This window comes from Pipistrellus hanaki (genome assembly GCF_964339955.1).
Source record: "Pipistrellus hanaki genome assembly, chromosome: 5".
Classification (NCBI taxonomy): Eukaryota; Metazoa; Chordata; class Mammalia; order Chiroptera; family Vespertilionidae; genus Pipistrellus; species Pipistrellus hanaki.
The window spans coordinates 18,342,484-18,361,923 of record NC_140507.1 but is presented as its reverse complement, the minus strand read 5'-3'; the positions used below and the strand labels follow the sequence as shown (position 1 = coordinate 18,361,923).

The 19,440-nt window shown below is 44.0% G+C and overlaps 1 protein-coding gene across 3 annotated transcripts in view; it reads left to right on the top strand.

Moving 5' to 3' along the window:
- Positions 1 to 1,027: 1,027 nt before the first annotated feature.
- LOC311622747 (proton-coupled amino acid transporter 1) overlaps positions 1,028 to 19,440 on the top strand; it is a 39,205-nt gene continuing 20,792 nt past the window's right edge. Inside the window, exons 1-7 of one of the 3 annotated variants that reach the window (XM_084884058.1) lie at positions 1,028 to 1,188; positions 7,300 to 7,430; positions 12,721 to 12,811; positions 13,793 to 13,881; positions 14,568 to 14,663; positions 16,839 to 16,923; positions 17,336 to 17,554. In XM_084884058.1, the coding sequence (XP_084740184.1) occupies positions 13,793 to 13,881; positions 14,568 to 14,663; positions 16,839 to 16,923; positions 17,336 to 17,554 (489 nt within the window). In that variant the 5' untranslated portion in view covers positions 1,028 to 1,188; positions 7,300 to 7,430; positions 12,721 to 12,811. Of the gene's footprint in view, positions 1,189 to 7,266; positions 7,431 to 12,720; positions 12,812 to 13,792; positions 13,882 to 14,567; positions 14,664 to 16,838; positions 16,924 to 17,335; positions 17,555 to 19,440 lie in introns of those variants that run through there. The other 2 variants (XM_084884057.1, XR_014795020.1) reach the window with 2 other exon arrangements.

Genomic DNA, 19,440 nt, shown 5'->3' with positions numbered 1-19,440 from the left:
AAGTTTCGTTATGCCTCTTTGTAATCTATTCTCCTGACCTCCCACTCTTTGCCAAGCTACCACTGATGTGCTCTTTGACACCATAGGTTAGTTTAAATTTTCTAGAACGTTATATAAATGGAATTTTTTTTTCTGATTTCTCTCACTCGGCATAATTATTTTCATATTTGTCTATTTTACAGCTGCTCCCATAGTTTTTTTGTTTTGTTTGAGAGGGCAGGGCGGGGCAAGGATGAGCTCCCGACTCCACCCCGCAGGGCGGAGTTATCCCTAGCCCTCAAAACCCCTGGACTGGGAGAAATTCGCTCTCTTCCACCATGCTGCCGGCATGAGTTGGGGGGCCCATGCTAGCATGGTGAAGGCTCTTTTGTTTATTGCATCGGACTTGGCTCCCTGGTGGTCCTTGGGGATCATGAAGTCTGGGCATAACAGTTTTGTTTTGGTTTTTTTTTGGCTCAATAGTTAAATAATTTTTAAAAGTAAAATCTGCGGAGGACAAGGAGGAAAGAGAAGCACAGATAACACATAAACCTCACACATACTGAAATGTTGCCATTCGTTGAAAAACGTTGCTTAACATTTTTAAATATATTAAAAAGATAATGTTGCCTTACCTCACAGTCCTATTTCCAGTAGCAACTACAAGAGTTTGTGTCAACTTCTAAAAAACATGGCCAGGTGATTTTTTAAAAAGATGTATTATCTCTTGATTATAAAAGCAATGTGTGCTCATTGGGACGTGTTAAAGAAAATACAGCGAAAATAAAAACGACCTTTCACAAGCCCACACTCAGGGTACAGCGCGCTTAGACTCGGTGCTCACTGCGCATGCTCCGAGCCCTGGTCCCGCCCCAGCCCCGCCCCCAACCCCGCCCCCGCAGTGCCCTCTCGCAGTCCCAGCCCCAGGAGCGCGGTCTTGCCTGCAGTGGCAGCACTGGGTCGCCAGGGGGTGCTGCGCAGCCGCGCTCCGGAGCACCGCGAGAGGGGAGGAGCCGTGGCTCGCGGGAGTTTGTGACCGGGGCTTGGAGCTCGGGCGTCTGCATCACGTGACGAGGCCCGGAAGCGGCTGCCGGGCCGCCCAGGGGATGGAGAGACCTCCGCGCTGAGGTGGGGTGGGACGCACTTCACTGAGGCGGGAGCCCCGGCTGGAGCCGAATCGGAACCGGAACAAGAGCCGGATCCCGAGCGGTGAGTCCGTGGGCTGACAGGCTGTGTGGATGGCGGCCAGGCAGTGCCTTCCTCAGGACCGACGTCGCCTCCCTCCAGGGGAGCAGCGGGGATGCTCAGGGTCAGGCGCCGACCGGCCTGGGATGCGGGTCCGAGCCGCCCGGGCTCCGGGCCGCACTGTGGTACCGCGGGCACCCCTCCTGGGATGAGGCGGCCCGGAGACTCCCCTGTCCCTCACGCTGCCTCACGCGACCTGCCTGTCCCACTTGACAGGTAGGGGCACTGACATGGGGAACATCACCCTGACAACCGGCCAGGGCTCTGACCCGCATCCCAGCGGAGCCCGGCCGCGTCCCGCGAACTACCCGCCCCCTGTGGGAGCCGCGCCGTGGGGACTGAATCCCCAAATCGCAGGGACCTTGGAAATCATCTGGTGCAACTCCCCCCCCCCCCCCCACACACACCCTGCCCCGTCCCCCTGGGCTGTCGGGGAAATCGAGGCCCAGGAGGGGGAGGGGCTGGCTTAAGGGCACCGCGGAGGTCGCAGCGCCTGACCGGTGTCGGTCTCCCTGGGCTCCGACAGCTGTTGGTTTCCCACCGCCGCCGCCGCTGGCAGAGAACTTGTCGCTTGAAGGCACCCGCGCCCCGTCCCCTTCTCTCCGGTTCCGCTGCCCCTTCCGCTCTGCATCCTCCAGCGCCCCGTTGGATCGGCTCTGGGTGTGGTTCCCTGCCCAGTGTTCAGGCTTTTTTTTCCTGCAAACTCATCATTCTGTAGGTTTGTGTGTGGTTTTTTTTTGTGTTTTTGTTTTGTTTTGTTTTTGCCGTCCTGCAGTTTTGTGTCAAGTCAAACCCAATTACAAAGCAAGCCTCGGAGGGAGGCGACTCCCAGCGGAGGCGGTGAAGAGCCCTGGCATGAACTTGAAACTTATAAAGATCAATGCTTTTGTGTGTGTGTGTGTGTGTGTGTGTGTGTGTGTGTGTGTGTGTGTGTTATCCTGTAGCTGGTCAGATTCAGAGGGGGAGGGGATAGTGGTTATTTGGGGCGATGTTTTGCAGTTATGTGAAATATCTTATTTTGCAGCTTGCTGAAATAAGATAGCAACGCGGTGTAATGGAAAGAACCGAGATTGGGGAGTGGGGAGATTCTGTGTTAGCTCTGACACTTGCATGCAGCCTCCCGTGGGTTTAGGTTTCCCAGTCTGTGCAGGGATGGGGTTAAATCCCTAAGGATCTCCTCCTCTCCTGTGACATTCTGTTTTCTGATCAGAGAGCTTCCCTCCAGCCCTCTTCATCAGCATCTGCCTTGCAACAGACTTAACCCTGTTTTCCAGGAAGCAGTTTTCCTATTGAACATTTCTTTCTCCGTTGCTATGAAATCCTCCTCTTTCTTCCTATCTCTGTATGATGGCCAAGCTAAATGATGACAGCAGAAAATGAGTTGGACTGTCTTTTTTTTCTTTAAATAGGATCAAGGCTCTCTTTGACTCTTGTCAAGAGTGTAGTCAACAGTAATCAACTTGTACATTTACAGCACATTTTCTTTCTTCTTATTGTTTTAATCCTCACTGAGGATATGTTTATAGATTTTAGAGAGAAAGGAAGGGAGAGAGAGAAGAACATTGATATGTTCCTCCCATACGCACCCCCACCGGGGATCAGATCCAAAACCTAGGTATGTGCCCGGACCGGCAATCGAGCCTGCAACCTTTTGGTGTATGGGAAGAGAACCAGCTGGCCATGGCTAGAACACATTTTCTTTAAAGATGTTCTTAAAGTCAGGAAGCAAGAGGACACAAAAGTCTTTGGTCATTTGCTCTGTGCCCGAGACCCATTGCCTGGGATGAAGGCTGTAAGCCACGGAGGCTGCTTTGATGATGGCATTAAGTTTTTCTCCCTTTGTTTTCCGATGATGCCATTTATAATTGCCTGCTCTTGGGTCCTTATTTTCCCTTGACTGTTCATTCGGCCTCATCCTGTGCCAACTTGAAGTGCTCAGATCTGTCCTTGTCTATTTTAAAGGCAGAGTAAGGAGGTGGGTTCCATTTCTTTTGCAATCGTCTGGAGATTACAACAAGGATGGAAGTGCCGTAAGGGAAGTGGTTTGTGAGTGAGCATAAGAACTCTGAAAGAATTAGTGCTCTCTCACGTCGCAGTACAGCGTGGAGTTCCCTGCCACCGAAGCTAATTGTCAAGGGGCAGTTAGTTTTGGGGATGTTGTAGATTAGAAGATTGTGTTGGGTAGATGGTTGGACTATCGAAAGTTTTAAGTTTTCTCCCAATTCAGAGGTTCTGTGCAGTTAGGATGTGGGATATGAAATAGAATAGATAGATGTCTACTTTCAGGAATGCTTTATTTTCCCCCTTGCTTCAGATAACTGTTCTCACAGTTAAGTACTCCTGCTTTTTCTTTTCTTTTCAACCCCTCCACCCCCTCCCAGTGAGTACCTCTTTTTTACATGCTTGTGTCTTTGAGGGTCAGACGCTGAAGAATCATTGCTGTTAATAATACATTTTTTCACACCTTGACCTGAAGCAAGATCCTAGAACTGAGTCCAGTGAATAGACTTTGGGTCTATTTTTAAAAATATATATATATTATTGATTTTTTACAGAGAGGAAGGGAAAGGGATAGAGAGTTAGAAATATTGATCAGCTGCCTCCTGCACACCCACTACTGGTGATGTCCCTGCACTCAAGCTACATGACCTTAACTGGAATCAAACCTGGGACACTTCAGTCCGAAGGCCAATGTTCTATCCACTGAACCAAAACAGTTAGGGCATGGGGATCTATTTTTGCTAGCATGGTCCTGATAACACCTTCCAGAAGTAGGTGATTGACTAACCACTAACACCTAGCCTTTTCTTACTTAGTAGTTCACGCTTTTGGACCTAAATATCTTATGGAGATTTTGACTTTGCATTTATGGGCCACACATAATGTTCACTGTTCTCAAGGATGTGAAGGACAAGCTTGTCTTGAACTCTCACATATTACAACCCCTCATTTTGACAGTCAATAGGTTCTCCTGTTAAAACTTCCCACAAAACAGGAACTGCCTATTGCAGAAGTAGACTTGGAAACCAGGTTTCATCAAAGGGAGCCCAGGGGCAGGGTGACCTTGCAGGCTAGCACTCAGTGGGGAGAGCTAGAAAGCAAGAAGAGGAGCCTTAGTTGCTTGAAGGAACTTTAGGGAGTGACTGCTTAAATCCCTATCTAACATCTCTCAGGAGGGTTTCTGCTTGGGCTTTGCCAGGGATAGGAAACACGCTGCCTCCCAGAGCGAACCATTCCACCTGGACAACTCCTTTTGATAGAAGGTTCTTCTAAGCACCTGCCTCCCTTCACATTCCACCTCCTGATAATATTTCTAACCTACCTTCGAGGCCTCACAGAACAAGTCTTATCCATAGGACAGCTTCTGATGGCAGTTTTTATGCCTCCAGGTTGAGCCTTCTCTGTGTTTCCAACCATTCCTCACAGAGTTGGCGTTCATTCCCATCCTGCTGCTAACCCCTGGCTGCACCACAGTTTGCCATTGCTGCCTTTTATAGTTTGCTACCCGAAATACCATGCATAGCAAACTGAACAGTGCTATATCATCTGCATGGGGTTTCCTAGTGTAACCTAGAATTACATTGGCTTATTATTATTATATCACTGACTTCTGTGAAGCTTATCAACTAAAATATAAGTAGCATTTCTTCCCCCCTTTTCAACATTCACACAATTGCCAAGCCACATCTCCCACATCCCACCGTTGTTGCTTGGACTTTAGATCTATAGATGTCAGCCTCTTTTTGAGCAGTTTCTTAACAATAATCTGCTGTGGGTAGGTAACTGCAGTTTTTATACACAATATGAAAAGTCACCTTTACAGTGTTTGAAACAAGCATCTGTACCAAGAAGGCAACAGAGTTGTTTCTTGGTTGATGGGGAAGGATCGGGGAACCCGATGGAGAAGGTTTGTATACTGTCTCTTCTCCCTCAGTAACATGCAGGATGCAGTTGGAAAGCCCTGTTCCTCAGACACTTTTGGCATATTGGAGGAGACTAGAAATTAGCTGTTGCTTGCATAAATAGTTAGACTAGTTGATTCCTACAATATTAGAACTAGAGAGTTACTGAGAGAGATTTTAGTTCACCCCTTCCCCTTTTTGCATGTTTGGGGAAAAAGACCACAGACATAAAGAGAATTGTTCCAAATTACTAAGCAAGTTAGTGATAGAGGCAACATTAGAACCCAGGTCTTCTAAATTACATAGAAAGTAGCTTATTTATTATACTTTTGCCTGAATAGTAGCTTTTAACTACTTCATAATCCCCCTGCCCCCGACCCCTTTATGAACTTAACTGCCCCAGAGCTAGAAGACTTTCTTGAATTCTTCCAGCCTGTGAATGAAGGACACCCTGTTAGATATTTGGCAAAGTTGCTCTGGTGGTGAAGCTAGGCACGATCCTCTCTGGGACTTTCAAGCCCTTAAACTGGCTTTCTACCAAGCACTTTCCTTGTGAGATTCCATGGGGTCTCATTTCTATGTAATTACAGTCGGTGGGGAAAAATGAGGCCACCCTGGATCACTCAGGTGCCAGGGTGGGGATAGTTTCTGAAAAGTTCTGGGACTGGACTGTGGGAGCACTCACCACAGAGCTATCCTTCAGCAGTGTTGGGTGACAGGTGGAAGGCATGTTGTGTTGGCCGTCAGAGGTCCTGTCTCCTCACCATGTCTCTGAGATAGCACAGCAGATTCAGGGTGAACATCCAGCCAACATACTTTAGGCAGGCAGTTGTGCCAGTCTGCAAAGCGTCAGGAGGATTTTTATTTGTAATTTTAATATCCATGTACCTTTTATCACTTGATTGCAATTCTTGGAGAGCAGGAAGTTGAATCGTTTTCATCATAATATTCCCTCACTACAACTGGCACTGTATTCAGTAGATGTTTTCAGATTCAGGTAGTGTCAGGAGATACATTTATTGCTTTGCTCCTACCTGGCTGTAGCAGAGCAGGCCCCTTCATCTTTTTTTTTTTTCCCCCCGGGGGACGGGGGAAGGGGGTGTTGATTCTTCATCTGTAAAATGAGCAGCTGGAGTGACCTCTGAAGGCTCTTTTAACAACAGCCTCTAGGATTCTGGAGTCTATACGACTCTCAAATGTATCCTCATTATGTATCTTAGAGAAGTCATCGTTCTTTTCGGTAATAGCATTACTGAGAAAGGCCACCCAGGGAACACCACCCTCACCATCCTTTCCCAGCACAACAGGAAGGGTTTCTTCTTTCACCATCTTTAAAATATTGGCAAATCTATAAAATAAAAAGGAAGAGGCATTGTGGAAGGCAGCTATTGACACAAAGGCCAGTGGTGAGCACATCTCATGCTCCTGCTTTTCTTCTGTGCTGCTTTTAGCTGCCATTTTCTCAGTATTCAGGTTTGGTTACAAGCAAAGAGTCCTAGGGTCAGGGGATGAGAGTCACTGATGACCTCCCAAGAATATAGGATATGCCAGAGCTCATAGCAAAGAGAAAGAGAAAGTCATTTGTGGCTCTAGGACCTGGGGAGGAGTTTGAGCAGAACTGGAGGATCTGGAGGGCATTTCTTGAATGCAGCAAGGTCCTTTCTCTAATGAATGCAGAGGAAAAATAGAATATTCAGGTTTCTGTCCTCTGAGAGCTTGCTCTTGGGGAAAATGGAAATACATACAATTTAACTGTTGTTCAGGGTCCAAGAAATTAGCTCAAAGAAAAGGATAGTTCACTGGCCCTATGGAACAGGGAAGGCTTCCTGGAATCATCTGTTTGCCTCTTCGCCTACCTCTCCCAAGTATGCCTCACCTCTGCTCAGTCCAGGTGTGCTGGGACAAATTTAGAAACATATAAGTGTGGCACCAACTGGCAAGGCAGAGAGGTAAAAGCTGAGTCAACTCAGCCTGCCCATGTGAACTTTGCACCTTTTTCATTTTCATAAATCCAAGCACTTGCATTTGCACTTACTGCATAGTGCAGCCTCGTTGAGCGACTGTGACAATGGCTGCTTCTGCCCCAGAGCCCACCCCAGGTGTGGAGCTTAAGGCCCCAGCCACAGGAAGTCTTAGCACTGACTCTGCCCCCACAGCTACCATGTCCACACAGAGACTTCGGAATGAGGACTATGCTGACTACAGCTCCACTGATGTGAGTCCAGAAGAGAGCCCATCTGAAGGTCTGAACAACTTCTCTTCCTCGGGCTCCTACCAGCGATTTGGGGAGAGCAGCCGAACAACGTAAGTAACTGTTTCTTTTACCTCCTGGGGGAGAATCACATCCCTCAGTTTTATATCAGTGACATAGCCTCCCTTGGAGTTATTTTTGCTCCCCATCTTACCAGTTCCCCCCTCTATAGATGAAAATAAGAGGTTGGGCAATTAACTGCCACTCTGTGGTCTGTTTCTATCTTTCTTCCTTTCTTTCTTCCTTTCTTTCTTTCTTTTCTTTTTTTTTTAAATTCTGACTTTTTTAAAAAAATATATATTTTATTGATTCTTCACAGAGAGGAAGGGAGAGAGATAGAGAGCCAGAAACGTCGATGAGAGAGAAACATAGACCAGCTGCCTCCTGCACACCCCCCACCTGGGATGTGCCTGCAACCAATGTACATGCCCTTGACCGGAATCGAACCTGGGACCCTTCAGTCCACAGACCGACGCTCTACCACTGAGCCAAACCGGTTTCGGCTGTAGTCTGTTTCTTATTCTTTGTTCATTACAGCTGTATTGGTCCTAGAAGACTAAGAGCATAAACATAAGAAAAACTTGTAGAAAAAACAATCTCTTAATTTAGAACTAAGGGTCTTCTGTACTAGAACCTCAAGTACCTCCAAGCCCAGTTGGAAGCCTCCTTTGCAAAGTCTCCTCCAGACTTCTGTCCCTGTCACCAAACAGCCAATTCATCTGGCTGAAGGAGTAGGAAAAGGGAGGAATAACTTCTGCACTTAAAAAAAATCAAGGGGGTTATAGAGAAGAGGAGATCTGCTTTGCATTTCTAAGAAGGGCTTAGGTTTCATCCTTGGAAACTGAATCCCATCTCATCTGGGCTGAGTTTGGTCCTCTTTGGGCCTCAGTTCCCCCAAAATGTAAGTTAACATTGAGGACCTCACTGTGAAGCTATGCTTACTGTTTGGTATTCTCCACTCAAATTAGAAAATTCAGAGGAGCATTTTCTATTCCATTACATTCTCCAACCACTAGTAGATCCGCAGCAGACCCCTGACATTTTCTTGGGATCTCAGCATCCCATCTTTTGCAGTCCTTATGTTTATTCCTCAAGCTTAGCCATCACCCTTTTGAGTTCCTTTATGGATTAAGTATGACTCACTGAGGCATCCTTTGTATCATAGATTTATTCTGTCTCCTATGACTGCCCAAGGAGACCATAGGAGTTTCTCTTGGAAGCTATTGGTAGTGAAGCTCCTCTGGCTGCAGTCTCTCCCAGTGTAGGGCTCTTTCTGCAGTGAACTGGATAGAATTGGAGGATCTCCACCACTAGCTGATTTCAGCTCAGGAAGCTTCACACTCTATAGCTTCTTTATCATGTAATATTCTCTCTCTCTCTCTCTCTCTCTCTCTCTCTCTCTCTCTCTCTCTCTCTCTCTCTCTCTCTCTCTCTCTCTCCATTGTTAGCTGATGGAAAAGATACTTGGAGCACAACTTGGAGCAATGAGGAACATTGTTCTCTTCCCCCTTAACCTTTCCACCTAATTGGCTTCCCCCAGGCAGAGCTCCAAATGCAGCCAATGACATGTGATAGCTTCCCCTCAGAAGTCACACTCATTATTGTGAAATATTTCTTCCAAGTTTTTCTCTCTATAGTTTCCCTTCCAGTTTTTGCTCCTTGTTCTCAACTGTTGTCCATGCAATGCTTACCAGACAGTCTAGATTTTCATTTTTAAAGGGATGTTTCTGAAGTTCAACACCAACTAGCTAGCTACTTCAGGATGGTAGCTGATAGGTTTATATGTATTGAAGCTAATGCATGCCTGTTAGCTATTCTGAGTATCTCCTTTATTCACATTGGGTTATAACTAGTAGGCAACCTCACAGTATTTACCCTTGTTTATTGGAAATTGAGCGAATAAGAAGATACTTTCTTTAGGTTTTTTTATTGGGACATTTTCTAGGGTATACTTTGTTCTAAGGGGATCCTGCCCTCATATTGTGATACAAGTTAGGTGACCCAAAAGCCCATCTGTAAGTGATGGCGGGTATCACGGTCCCATCACAAGGAGACTGTCACCTCAAGAAAAAAAGTCAATAGTATTTGTTGTTTACAATAAAATTTGAGCTTTCAAAATTAGAAGAAAAAAAACAAACTTGTTTCTAGCCCTGTGACCTGGATGGTTTCCCTCTACTTAAAGATTTTCTGATGAGATCAGCTATGATATTCATACATGTAATTTTTTTATGTTATATAAGGTAATATGTCAGCATTTGGAAGGTCTATATAACCCAGAGAACCAATATCTTCCAAATGACCAAAGTGTGATGTTAGAACATTTTGCATGGGTAAAAGATCACTCAAAAAGCGAAATCACTAATGGGTTTTAATGTAATAGAGGATAAAAAGTTCAGATTCCACATTACAGCTTCCAAGAAGTGACCACATGTTGAGTTTTGATGTAGTATCAAAGAAAATTACCACAATTTTCTGAAGAGGTAATTAAAATACTCCTTCATTTTCCAACTACGTGTCTGTGTGAGGAGAGACTTTCTCTATACTTCAACCAAAACAACATATTGCAGCAGAGTGAATGCAGAAGTAGATAATCCAGCTATCTTCTATTAAGCAAGACATGAAAGAGATTTCTCACATTGTATTTTTGGGAAATAGTTACTTTTCATTAAAAATCTGTTATTTATTTATATTAACATTTATTCTGTCTCCTCTGATGCTTATTGTTATTTTAATTTGATAAATATTTGTATAATTTCTTGGTTTTAATTTGTAATATAGTATATATCCATAGACATAATCCATATAAGCTAAAGCTATTTGTGATCTTCAATAATTTATAAGTGTATTAAGAGATCCTGAGACCAAAAAGTCTAAGAACTACTGATTTGGAACATAAACAGAACCAGAAAAATTTGTAAGGCTTATTAAGATGTTATTTGCCTCCCTGTCCCCTCCACCCCCCACCTCCATAATTAAGACTTTGCAGTCCCTTAGAGTTGATTTTGTGACATGGTTTTGAGTAATCTCAACTTGGGGTCATTGAATAAAAAGAGTAATATTGGTCAGTTGCTTCAAATCCTGGTGTTTCAGAGCTGAAGGGACCTTGGAGAGTATGTTTTCCTAGTCCAGTCTCCTCACTCTACAGACGAGAAAACAAGCCCAGTGAAGGGAGAAGGGAATTGTCATATGGAGTTAGTGGCAGAGCCAAGGCTAGAGGGACCTGGTCTCATAAAAACCAGCTTAGGCCTTTAGGGGAGGGCTCTGGGAGGCATGTAGGTTTGGTACAGTGCTTATTTTGTTAAAATAGAAATTTGATTGGCCCATCATCCTGCCCATGATCTCCTGGTCACTGGCTGCTGATGATAGAGTCACTCCTGGAACCTTGCAGTCTGGTCCTTAAGCTGTTTCCTCACAATAGTCCAGAAGAGCACTCAGCCTCTCATTTTTAGACTCGAAGCAGGATCCTCTTTTTCTTGAAAAGCTTGGGGACAGTAGGACATTAGAGAGGTTTTCTTCCTGGAGGCAAAAGGAGAAAGGTTACAAAAAATAAAATTTCCTTTATAGAGGGTAAAGATCAGTGTAATATGGTCAAATAACATGTTGTTTGCTTTCTGTTTCTACTAAATTGCACATTTGAAGACATGTGTAAGCAGCATTTAGGAGGGATTTAGGTTATTTGTACAGAAGAATTTTAAGACAGTGCCAGGGGCTAAATCTTGAGTGAGTCTGTGATTTGGGTAAAAGCCATACCATATATGACTTAGTCTTTCTGGAAGTAACAGAAGAATAGAAAATGCTGAAGATGAGGCCTCTGCTCTGTCAGTCCTTTGACAAGTTCCAATTCCCCAGGGAAAAAGTAGAAATTCTTTGCCCATCCTCACCCCTACCCTAGGGGCCTCAGAACCAAGGCATTCTTTCATGTTGGTGCCCTGCGTTTCTCTCTCTAGGCTTGTGTTCCCAGGCCTTTCTTCCTTATTGGCACTTACAGACCCTGCCTGTCTTGCTGGACTCTGCTCAGACCTCTCCCTTTTGAGCCCTCACCTGCCTCCCCTCCCTGGGCATTGTTCCTGGCTTTTCTTCAGATCGGGATCTTTCTACCTTGCAACATTGTTAGCTTCTAGAGACGGAGATCCATATCTGATTCTTACTTATTTCTGTCACTGAGTTAACACAGTGTTTTACACATGATAGCAGTTTGCTGAATGAAAAAATAAATGAGGCTATAAGAGGCTTTATAATTGTACCTTTGAGGGGGAAAATCTGGATAATAGGTGAGGGAAAACTCTGCCCTCAAGGCAGAAGGAAACTAGGTGACTAACTAGGGCTTATCCAACCCTAGATCTATGGCAGCAGTCACCAACCTTTCGGACCTCTGTCGACCACCGGTTGGTCTATGGCAAACTGTTTTTATTAGTTTGTTTTTTAAAGTAAAGTATGCCAGGGATTTCTGGCCTGTTGTGGTACTGCATGACTTTTATTCTGTTCACTTTGTTTTGTTTTATTAATCCTTACCAGAGGATACTTTTTCCGTTGATTTATTTTTAAAGAGATTGGGAGGGAAGGGAGAGGGAGGGGAGGAAGAGAGAAATAATGAGAGACATTGATTGGATGTCTCCTGCACATGCCCCCGACTGGGGTGAGGGATCAAACCTGCAACTCAGGTATATGCCCTTGACTGGAATTGAACCCAAGACCCTCCAGTTCATAGGGCAATGCTCTAACCACTGAGTTTCATGGGCCAGGACAAAAAAATTTTTTTTTTTTTAAACAGGAGAAAAACTTTAATACAAGCATAAGGAAAATTAATGTAAGCATGAAAATTCCCTCCATAAAATTTTCTGTTAAGAGTTTTGGGCTTCTCTTTTTTATTTTTCCTGTTCTTTGATACTAGTGTCTGTCCTTTGCAGTTAAGCTTGTCATCCTGTTACAGTGTGGTTCTGATTCTTTACAGTGAACGGGCCTGTGGTGAAAACCAGGCCCAGATACACTAGGAAAGGATACACTGCCTAGAGAGATCCCTACTGTCCCTCTGGTATAATCTCCAAGAAAGAGAGGGTTCTCAGAGATGCCGCAGGGAATGGACCTTATAGCCCAGTGGCTAGGAGAGTGAGTTTGGGGAACAGACTGCCTGAGTGTGAAACCTGGTTCAATTATTTACCAGGTATGTGACCTTGGGCAAGTTATTTCCTCAACCATAAAATAAAGTTAAAACATGTCTCATAGGGTTGTTGTGGAAACTGAATGGGGTAATAACATACGAAGGCACTTAACACAGTACTAAATGCCTAATAAATGTTAGCTCTTGTTGTTAACATGTGCTTGTCTACCTTCTTCCCACTTCAGATGGTTCCAGACCTTGATCCACTTGTTAAAAGGCAACATTGGCACAGGACTCCTGGGGCTGCCCCTGGCAGTGAAAAATGCAGGCATCTTGGTAAGGGTCTGCATCAGCGGAGGGAAGTTTCATGACAATCTTAGAATATAATGGATCTTTAAAAAATATGTTTACTTTCTTTAAAACATTGTAATGGGAAGCTTTAAAAAAATATCAGCTGAGAAAAAGCAAAATTCAGATGTTCATTTATCTACAATATTTATTGAGGGCCTTTAGTGTGCCAGATATTGTTCTAGGCTCTTAGGATGCTATCAGTGAATAAAACAGACATAGATTCCTGCCCTCAGGGAGCTTAGTTTTTGGTGGAAGGGTGTAATTAAAATGTCTCAGGCATTTTCTATCAGTAATGTTAACTAATGAATTAGTAACAGAAGTCTGTCCATTTTCTACACAGTTCTTCCACACCCTGTCTCTAGATGGCCAACTCTGAGAATATTTTTCTTTTATGATTCACTCTCTAATGTCCAAAGCCATTCTGGTTTTTGTTAGAGTTGGAGATAGCTCAGAGATGTGGGTTGTCCTTAGCTGAAGGACAACCTTTATCCTTTCTTGATCTGATACTGCTTTTTTAAAAAAAATTTCTTTATTGATTAAGGTGTTAAATATGTGTCCTTATTCCCCCATTACTCTCCATCCCCCCTAATGAACAACATAAACTGATCATACTGCTTTTAAAAGAACTTTCACCTTCCTCCCACACTCCTGAACTCATCTCTTTTTTCTCAGACACAGGAGCCTTCTGTTTTACTGATTGGCCACAGTCTTGGAACAGCCTTATCTTGTGTCATTCTCCACAAGGTTAATTCTCTGGAAGGCATGCTAAGTTTCAGATGATGCTCATCTCACTGAGCTAATCTCCATGCTCACATTTCTGTTTTCAGTGCTGTGTCAGAACTTCTGTCATTGGAAAGTACCTTAGTGGAGTAGCATTGTGATCATCTGCAAATCCAGTCTCTGTTAGCTCACTCCTAATTGTCGCTGCTTGTCTCTCCCTCTCTTGCCCGCAACACCTGTCCCCAGATGGGTCCCCTCAGCCTGCTGGTGATAGGCATCGTGGCCGTGCACTGCATGGGTATCCTGGTGAAATGTGCTCACCACTTCTGCCACAGGTGAGAGCCCTCTGAGTTACCTCTTTTTTAAAAATATTTTTTTTATTGATTTCAGAAAGGAAAAGAGAGGAAGAGAGATAGAAACGTCAATGATGAGAGGGAATCTCTGATTGGCCGCCTCCTGCATTCCCCCAACTGGGGATTGAGCCTGCTACCCTTCCATGTGCTCTTGACCAGAATCAAACCCGGGACCCTCCAGTCTACAGGCCAATGCTCTATCCACCGAGCCAAACCGGCCAGGACATGAGCTTCCTCTTGAGTGACAGATTGTCCCTTCAGGTTTCATTATCTGAAAGTGAGCACTTACACAGATCACTCTAAATTTTTTATGCTACCTGAAGGTGATTGCTGATTAACATTGCCCTGTTATTTTTGTGTCCTTTTTTTTTTTTTTTTTTTTTTTTTTTTATCATGTGTCATCTGTCAAATTATGTGCAGTGGACAGAAGTAAATTATAATTTTATATTTACCCATTGAAATGATTTTGCCAGATGGTTTTCAATTATAATGAAAGTAACTGTGCCATTGACTTGCTACTTCTGATCCTTGAAAGCATTTGGCCCAGGACTCAGTGATATCTCCAGGGTGAGAGATGGGGAACTAGCCTAGGTCTCAAGGAGCTGCATTTGTTCTGTCATTGTCTAACTCACACACTCTTCCCTCCTGCTCTCCCTGTCTCCTCCCAGACTGAACAAGCCTTTTGTGGACTATGGAGAGACAGTGATGTACGGACTGGAATCCAGCCCTATCTCCTGGCTCCGGAACCATGCACACTGGGGAAGGTAACTGGTTTCCTCTCTTACTGGGGCTGTGGCTGCCCAGTGGTAAGGCCTTCAGATATGGGGGTAAGAAAGACCATTGTTTGGGTCAGGAACTTGAGTTCCAGTACAGCCTTTCAGAGGTAATCTCTGTGACCTTGGGCTGTGTGATCTCTCCCTTCTCTGGGCCTCAGTTTGCTCATTGGTAAAACAAGGGTTCTGGCCTTAAAGAGCTTTATAGGTTGTTCCAGCTTTGACAGTCTATGAGCAGAGATTATATTAATTCCCTCATTGCTCAACAAATATATATAAGCACTCTCTAAAAAGTGGTACAAAACAATTCTAGGTTTAGGGAGAATGGGGTTCTCTGAGGTAAACTATATGGCCCCAACACTCCAGGGGCTTGCAGTTTTTCTAAGGAACAAGGTGCATGAAATGTTTGTGTCCAAGAGATCAGGAATAGTATAAATCAGCAGGAAGAGTGTCCTGAGCTTCCTGCACGCCTAGGCACTCAGGGCAAGAGGCTTTCCAAATTCTCTCATCCACTGTGCCAAATGAGAAGTGCACATGGTAGGTGCTTTAAGGGCAGGGCACTGGGCAGGAGAAGGAAGGCTTCAAGGAGGAAGTGAGGTGACCTAGTGAGGTCAGCTGGAACAAATGGATTTATGAGGGAAAGTGACGTTTCAGGTGGTGGGGAGTATTTTGGAAATTTCTCCTATGGTAACTTGTCAGATGCCTGAAAGGATATTTCCTACTTTTTGTTTTCTATTTGAGGAAACAATGCATTTAAATGTAGAGAATTGATACTATCAAGGACCGAGTTCTTTAAAAAAAAAAAAAATTTGGCCAAGACCAGTTTGGCTCAATGGATGGAGCGTCGGCTTGGGGACTGAAGGGACCCGGGTTCGATTCCGGTCAAGGGCATGTACCTTGGTTGCGGGCATATCCCCAGTGGGGGGTGTGCAAGAGGCAGCTGATTGATGACTCTCTCATCGATGTTTCTAGCTTTCTATCTCTCTCTCCCGTCCTCTCTGTACAAAATCAATAAAAAAAACATTAAAAAAAATTTGAACCACATTAAAACTATATTCTTCAGAAAAACTTCTTTATGTGGTTACAGGGAGACTTTCACCTTCATTCGTTCATTATTAACTTCTGCCTGTGATGCACTTTTGTGTAATTCTTTCAGCAAAATCATTTTCTGTGTTTGGGAGAACCCAGATTACCAAGTGACCACTGTTGGTTGATGGGTTGGTTGTTGATTAATTCTTCCCTTTTTCCCTCTTCTTTTTCCCTTCCCCCTCCTCTTCTTTCTTTTTTCCTCTCTTTATCTCCCTCTTTCCCTCTCTTTCCATGGTTCACCCTGCTCCCTTCCTTACTCACCCTCTTACTCCCTTCTTTCCTTGCTTTAATAAAATTAAAAAAAATATTTTTGACCAAGATAAAAGGACATAAAGTGAAAAGTAAAGATACATATAATGGACACAGTTGCATGGGTATCCTTTTGGAATATCTGTATATATACAAACATGTACATGTTCTCAAACATGTTTGGAAACTTATTTTTTCCCTTAAAGGTGTTAGTTATTTCTCTGTCAGCCCATATAGATTTAACATATGCTTTTTACCTGCCGAATACTGTTTTATTTAAGAATGGTCTATAATTTAATCCTTTTTCTTTTGACAACCCCTTAAGTTGTTGTCATTGTAACAGTGCTTCAACCAGCAGTCTGATGGGTTACATCTATTTTTGTGTACTTCTGTGAGAGTAGATTGGTTCTTGGATTCAAGTTATAGACAGAGGGTCCACACTTCCTGGTTGTTACATTGAGGGTTCCCTGTCCCTGTAGAACAGATGGTAAGAGATGGGACAGGCGGGCCATGGGGAGGGGGCGCCAAGGGCTGGGAAGTGGTCCTGATGTGCTCTGCTCAGGCCACTCAGTCTCAGGCTCGCCTGGCCTCGTGCAGCTTTCCTGCAAGAAGCCGGGAAGGGGACCTTGGGAACCGCACCTGCTTCACCTTCCTCCAAAGCTCTAGACTGGTGGCATTTAGCACAGTTTCTCCTCTCACCAGGCACACTCATCCTTGTCACCTGATCAGAAGGGTCTATGACGACTGGGGCAAAAGTGTGTTCAAACATCTCTCAGGGAATCTTGCTTTTTATCATGATCTTCATATTTCTTCCACTTCCACCTTCAGGCACACTGTGGACTTCTTCCTGATTGTCACGCAGCTGGGATTCTGCTGTGTCTATTTTGTTTTTCTGGCTGACAACTTTAAACAGGTAGGACCCTAGGGGCTGGAGAGAGAAGCGGGATAGAGAAGGTGGGGGGAAAGAATGGCAAGAGATAATGGACTTTTTGTTCAGGATTTTTTTTAAACCATTTCTTTTTATTAAAACCAGTTTTGATCAACAAAAGAATTAAGATTCTTTTCATAGAACACTTTATATAGAATAGTGTCTTTTGTTTTATTTCATATAAAGTCCTAAGGGTATCAAGAAACTCAAAAGGCCTTGTGCGTCTTCCTATCTTTTGGTAAGATATGATCAAACCTAGCTATGGTAATTATGAAGATTTCCAAAGATAGTTCACCAACCACAGACTTCCCTACGGCCTTTTTCACACGCTGAACCGTTAGTCAGGCCTTGGTCATTTGAAAGGCTTTTTCTGTTTCTTGTCTTCCCCTTGTTCTAGGTGATAGAAGCAGCCAATGCAACCACCAACAACTGCCACAACAATGAGACGGTGATTCTGACACCCACCATGGACTCGAGACTCTACATGCTCACCTTCCTTCCATTCCTGGTGCTGCTGGTTTTCGTTAGGAACCTTCGAGTCCTGTCCATCTTCTCCCTGTTGGCCAACATCACCATGCTGGTCAGCCTGTTCATGATCTACCAGTTCATTGTTCAGGTATGAACTCAGGCTCTCTCCTCCCACCTGTTAACTCAGGGGTCTTCAAACTACGGCCCGCGGGCCACATGCGGCCCGCAGAGGAGTCTGATCCGGCCCGCCAGGTTTTTTGGGCAGTGAGCGCAGCCGAGGTGTTACAGTAGGAATTAGTAGTTCATATAGTCCGGCCCTCCAGCTCTCTGAGGGACCGTGATCTGGCCCCCACTTTAAAAAGTTTGAGGACCCCTGTGAAACGAACAAAGTAAGTAGAGCGTCAGTAGGAATATGTTACTTATGTGTGGTGTATTTACAGTAGGGGTTCTCAACTTCAGCACTATTGTCATTTTGGGCCAGATAATTCTGTCATGGGGGCTGTCCTATATCTCATGGGATATTTAGCAGCCTCCCTCGTCTCTACCTGCTAGGTGCTAGTAGCAGCCCCTCCTCCTGAGCTGTAACAATGAAAATATCTCCAGATATTGCCAAACATCAGGGAGGGGTGGGAATAAAGTCATTCACCTTGAAATCACTGATTTAAACTTTTCTCTAATTACACAGTTAATACATGGATCATTTTATAATATTGGAAAATAGAGAAAAATATTAACAGAAAAATAAAAACAAAATTTTCTAACCTATTCTATCCAATAAAAGGATAATATGCAAATTAATTGCCACTCCATCACAAAGATATCAGCGCCCACAGCCATAAGATGGCAGCGCCCAGTCCTCTCAGCCCCACCGGAGTCCTCCAGTCCCAGGGCGGACGGCTGCTGAGAGTGGGCAGTGTGAATGACCTGGCGGAATGCCACAGCAACGAGGCAAGCATTCCACCCCAGCCACGGTGGGCGAGGAGCAGCCAGGCCCCACAGAGAGCTACTGGCACAGGAATTTGTGTGCAGGGCTACTAGTATTTAAATAAAATAATTCCTTACCACTCTAGTTTTATATTTATTTGTCAAAATTATAAATCCAGTAATTGTTTCTTCTCGCATAGCCCTTGTGGGCAGGGTAATACACAAGGAGATATCTCTATATAGATGGGTAGATCATGCTGGGAAAAATATGCCCTTAAACACTGTGGCTGTTTGGGGGCAATACATTGCATTTTGCCAAAACTTGAGAAAAGGAAAAGAGTGACAGCGGGGGAATAAAAGCATAACTTCTCCAAAGTATTTAAATTTGATTCCCTTGCCCTGGATGGTGTGGCTCAGTTGGTTGGGCATTGTCCCCTTCACCAAGAGGATACTGGTTTCATTCCAGGTCAGGGCACATGCCAGGGTTGTGGGCTCGATCCCCCGTAGGGGTCATGCAGAAGGCAGCTGATCTATGCTTTGTTCTAACATTGATGTTTCTCTCTTCTCCCTCCTTTCTCTAAAATATCAAAAACTATTTTTAAAAATTTTTAATTCCCCCAATAACTCATCAATACTTACTCATTGAAGTGCAGACAACACAAGTGCTTATTGAATACCACATGCTTACCCTGAGTCTCCTCCACTCAGGCACCTTTGGTGTCATTGTCTGTCTTCTTCTAGGTCCTATGAGCGAATTACACACTATGTAAGTATGTACAGGAATATATAAAAACAAAAATATCTTTTTGGGGTTTTTTTAAACATACATAAAAAGATTATTATATGTGGTTTTTGTCTATTTTGGTTTGTTTTCCTCAATAGTGCCTGAGAGAGCTTTCCAAATTGATAAACCTGATTTTACCTCATTTTTTTAAATTGCTACACAGTATCTCAGAAAATAGATGCTGCCTTAGTTTATTTGACCAGTCCTCAGTCAGTGGACTGTCAGATCATTTATAGATTTTAGTATTTTTTCAGTATTTTGACAGTGCATTTTATTACACCTTTCTTTTTGTGGGCATGTATAAGTACACCTCCAAGACATTTATC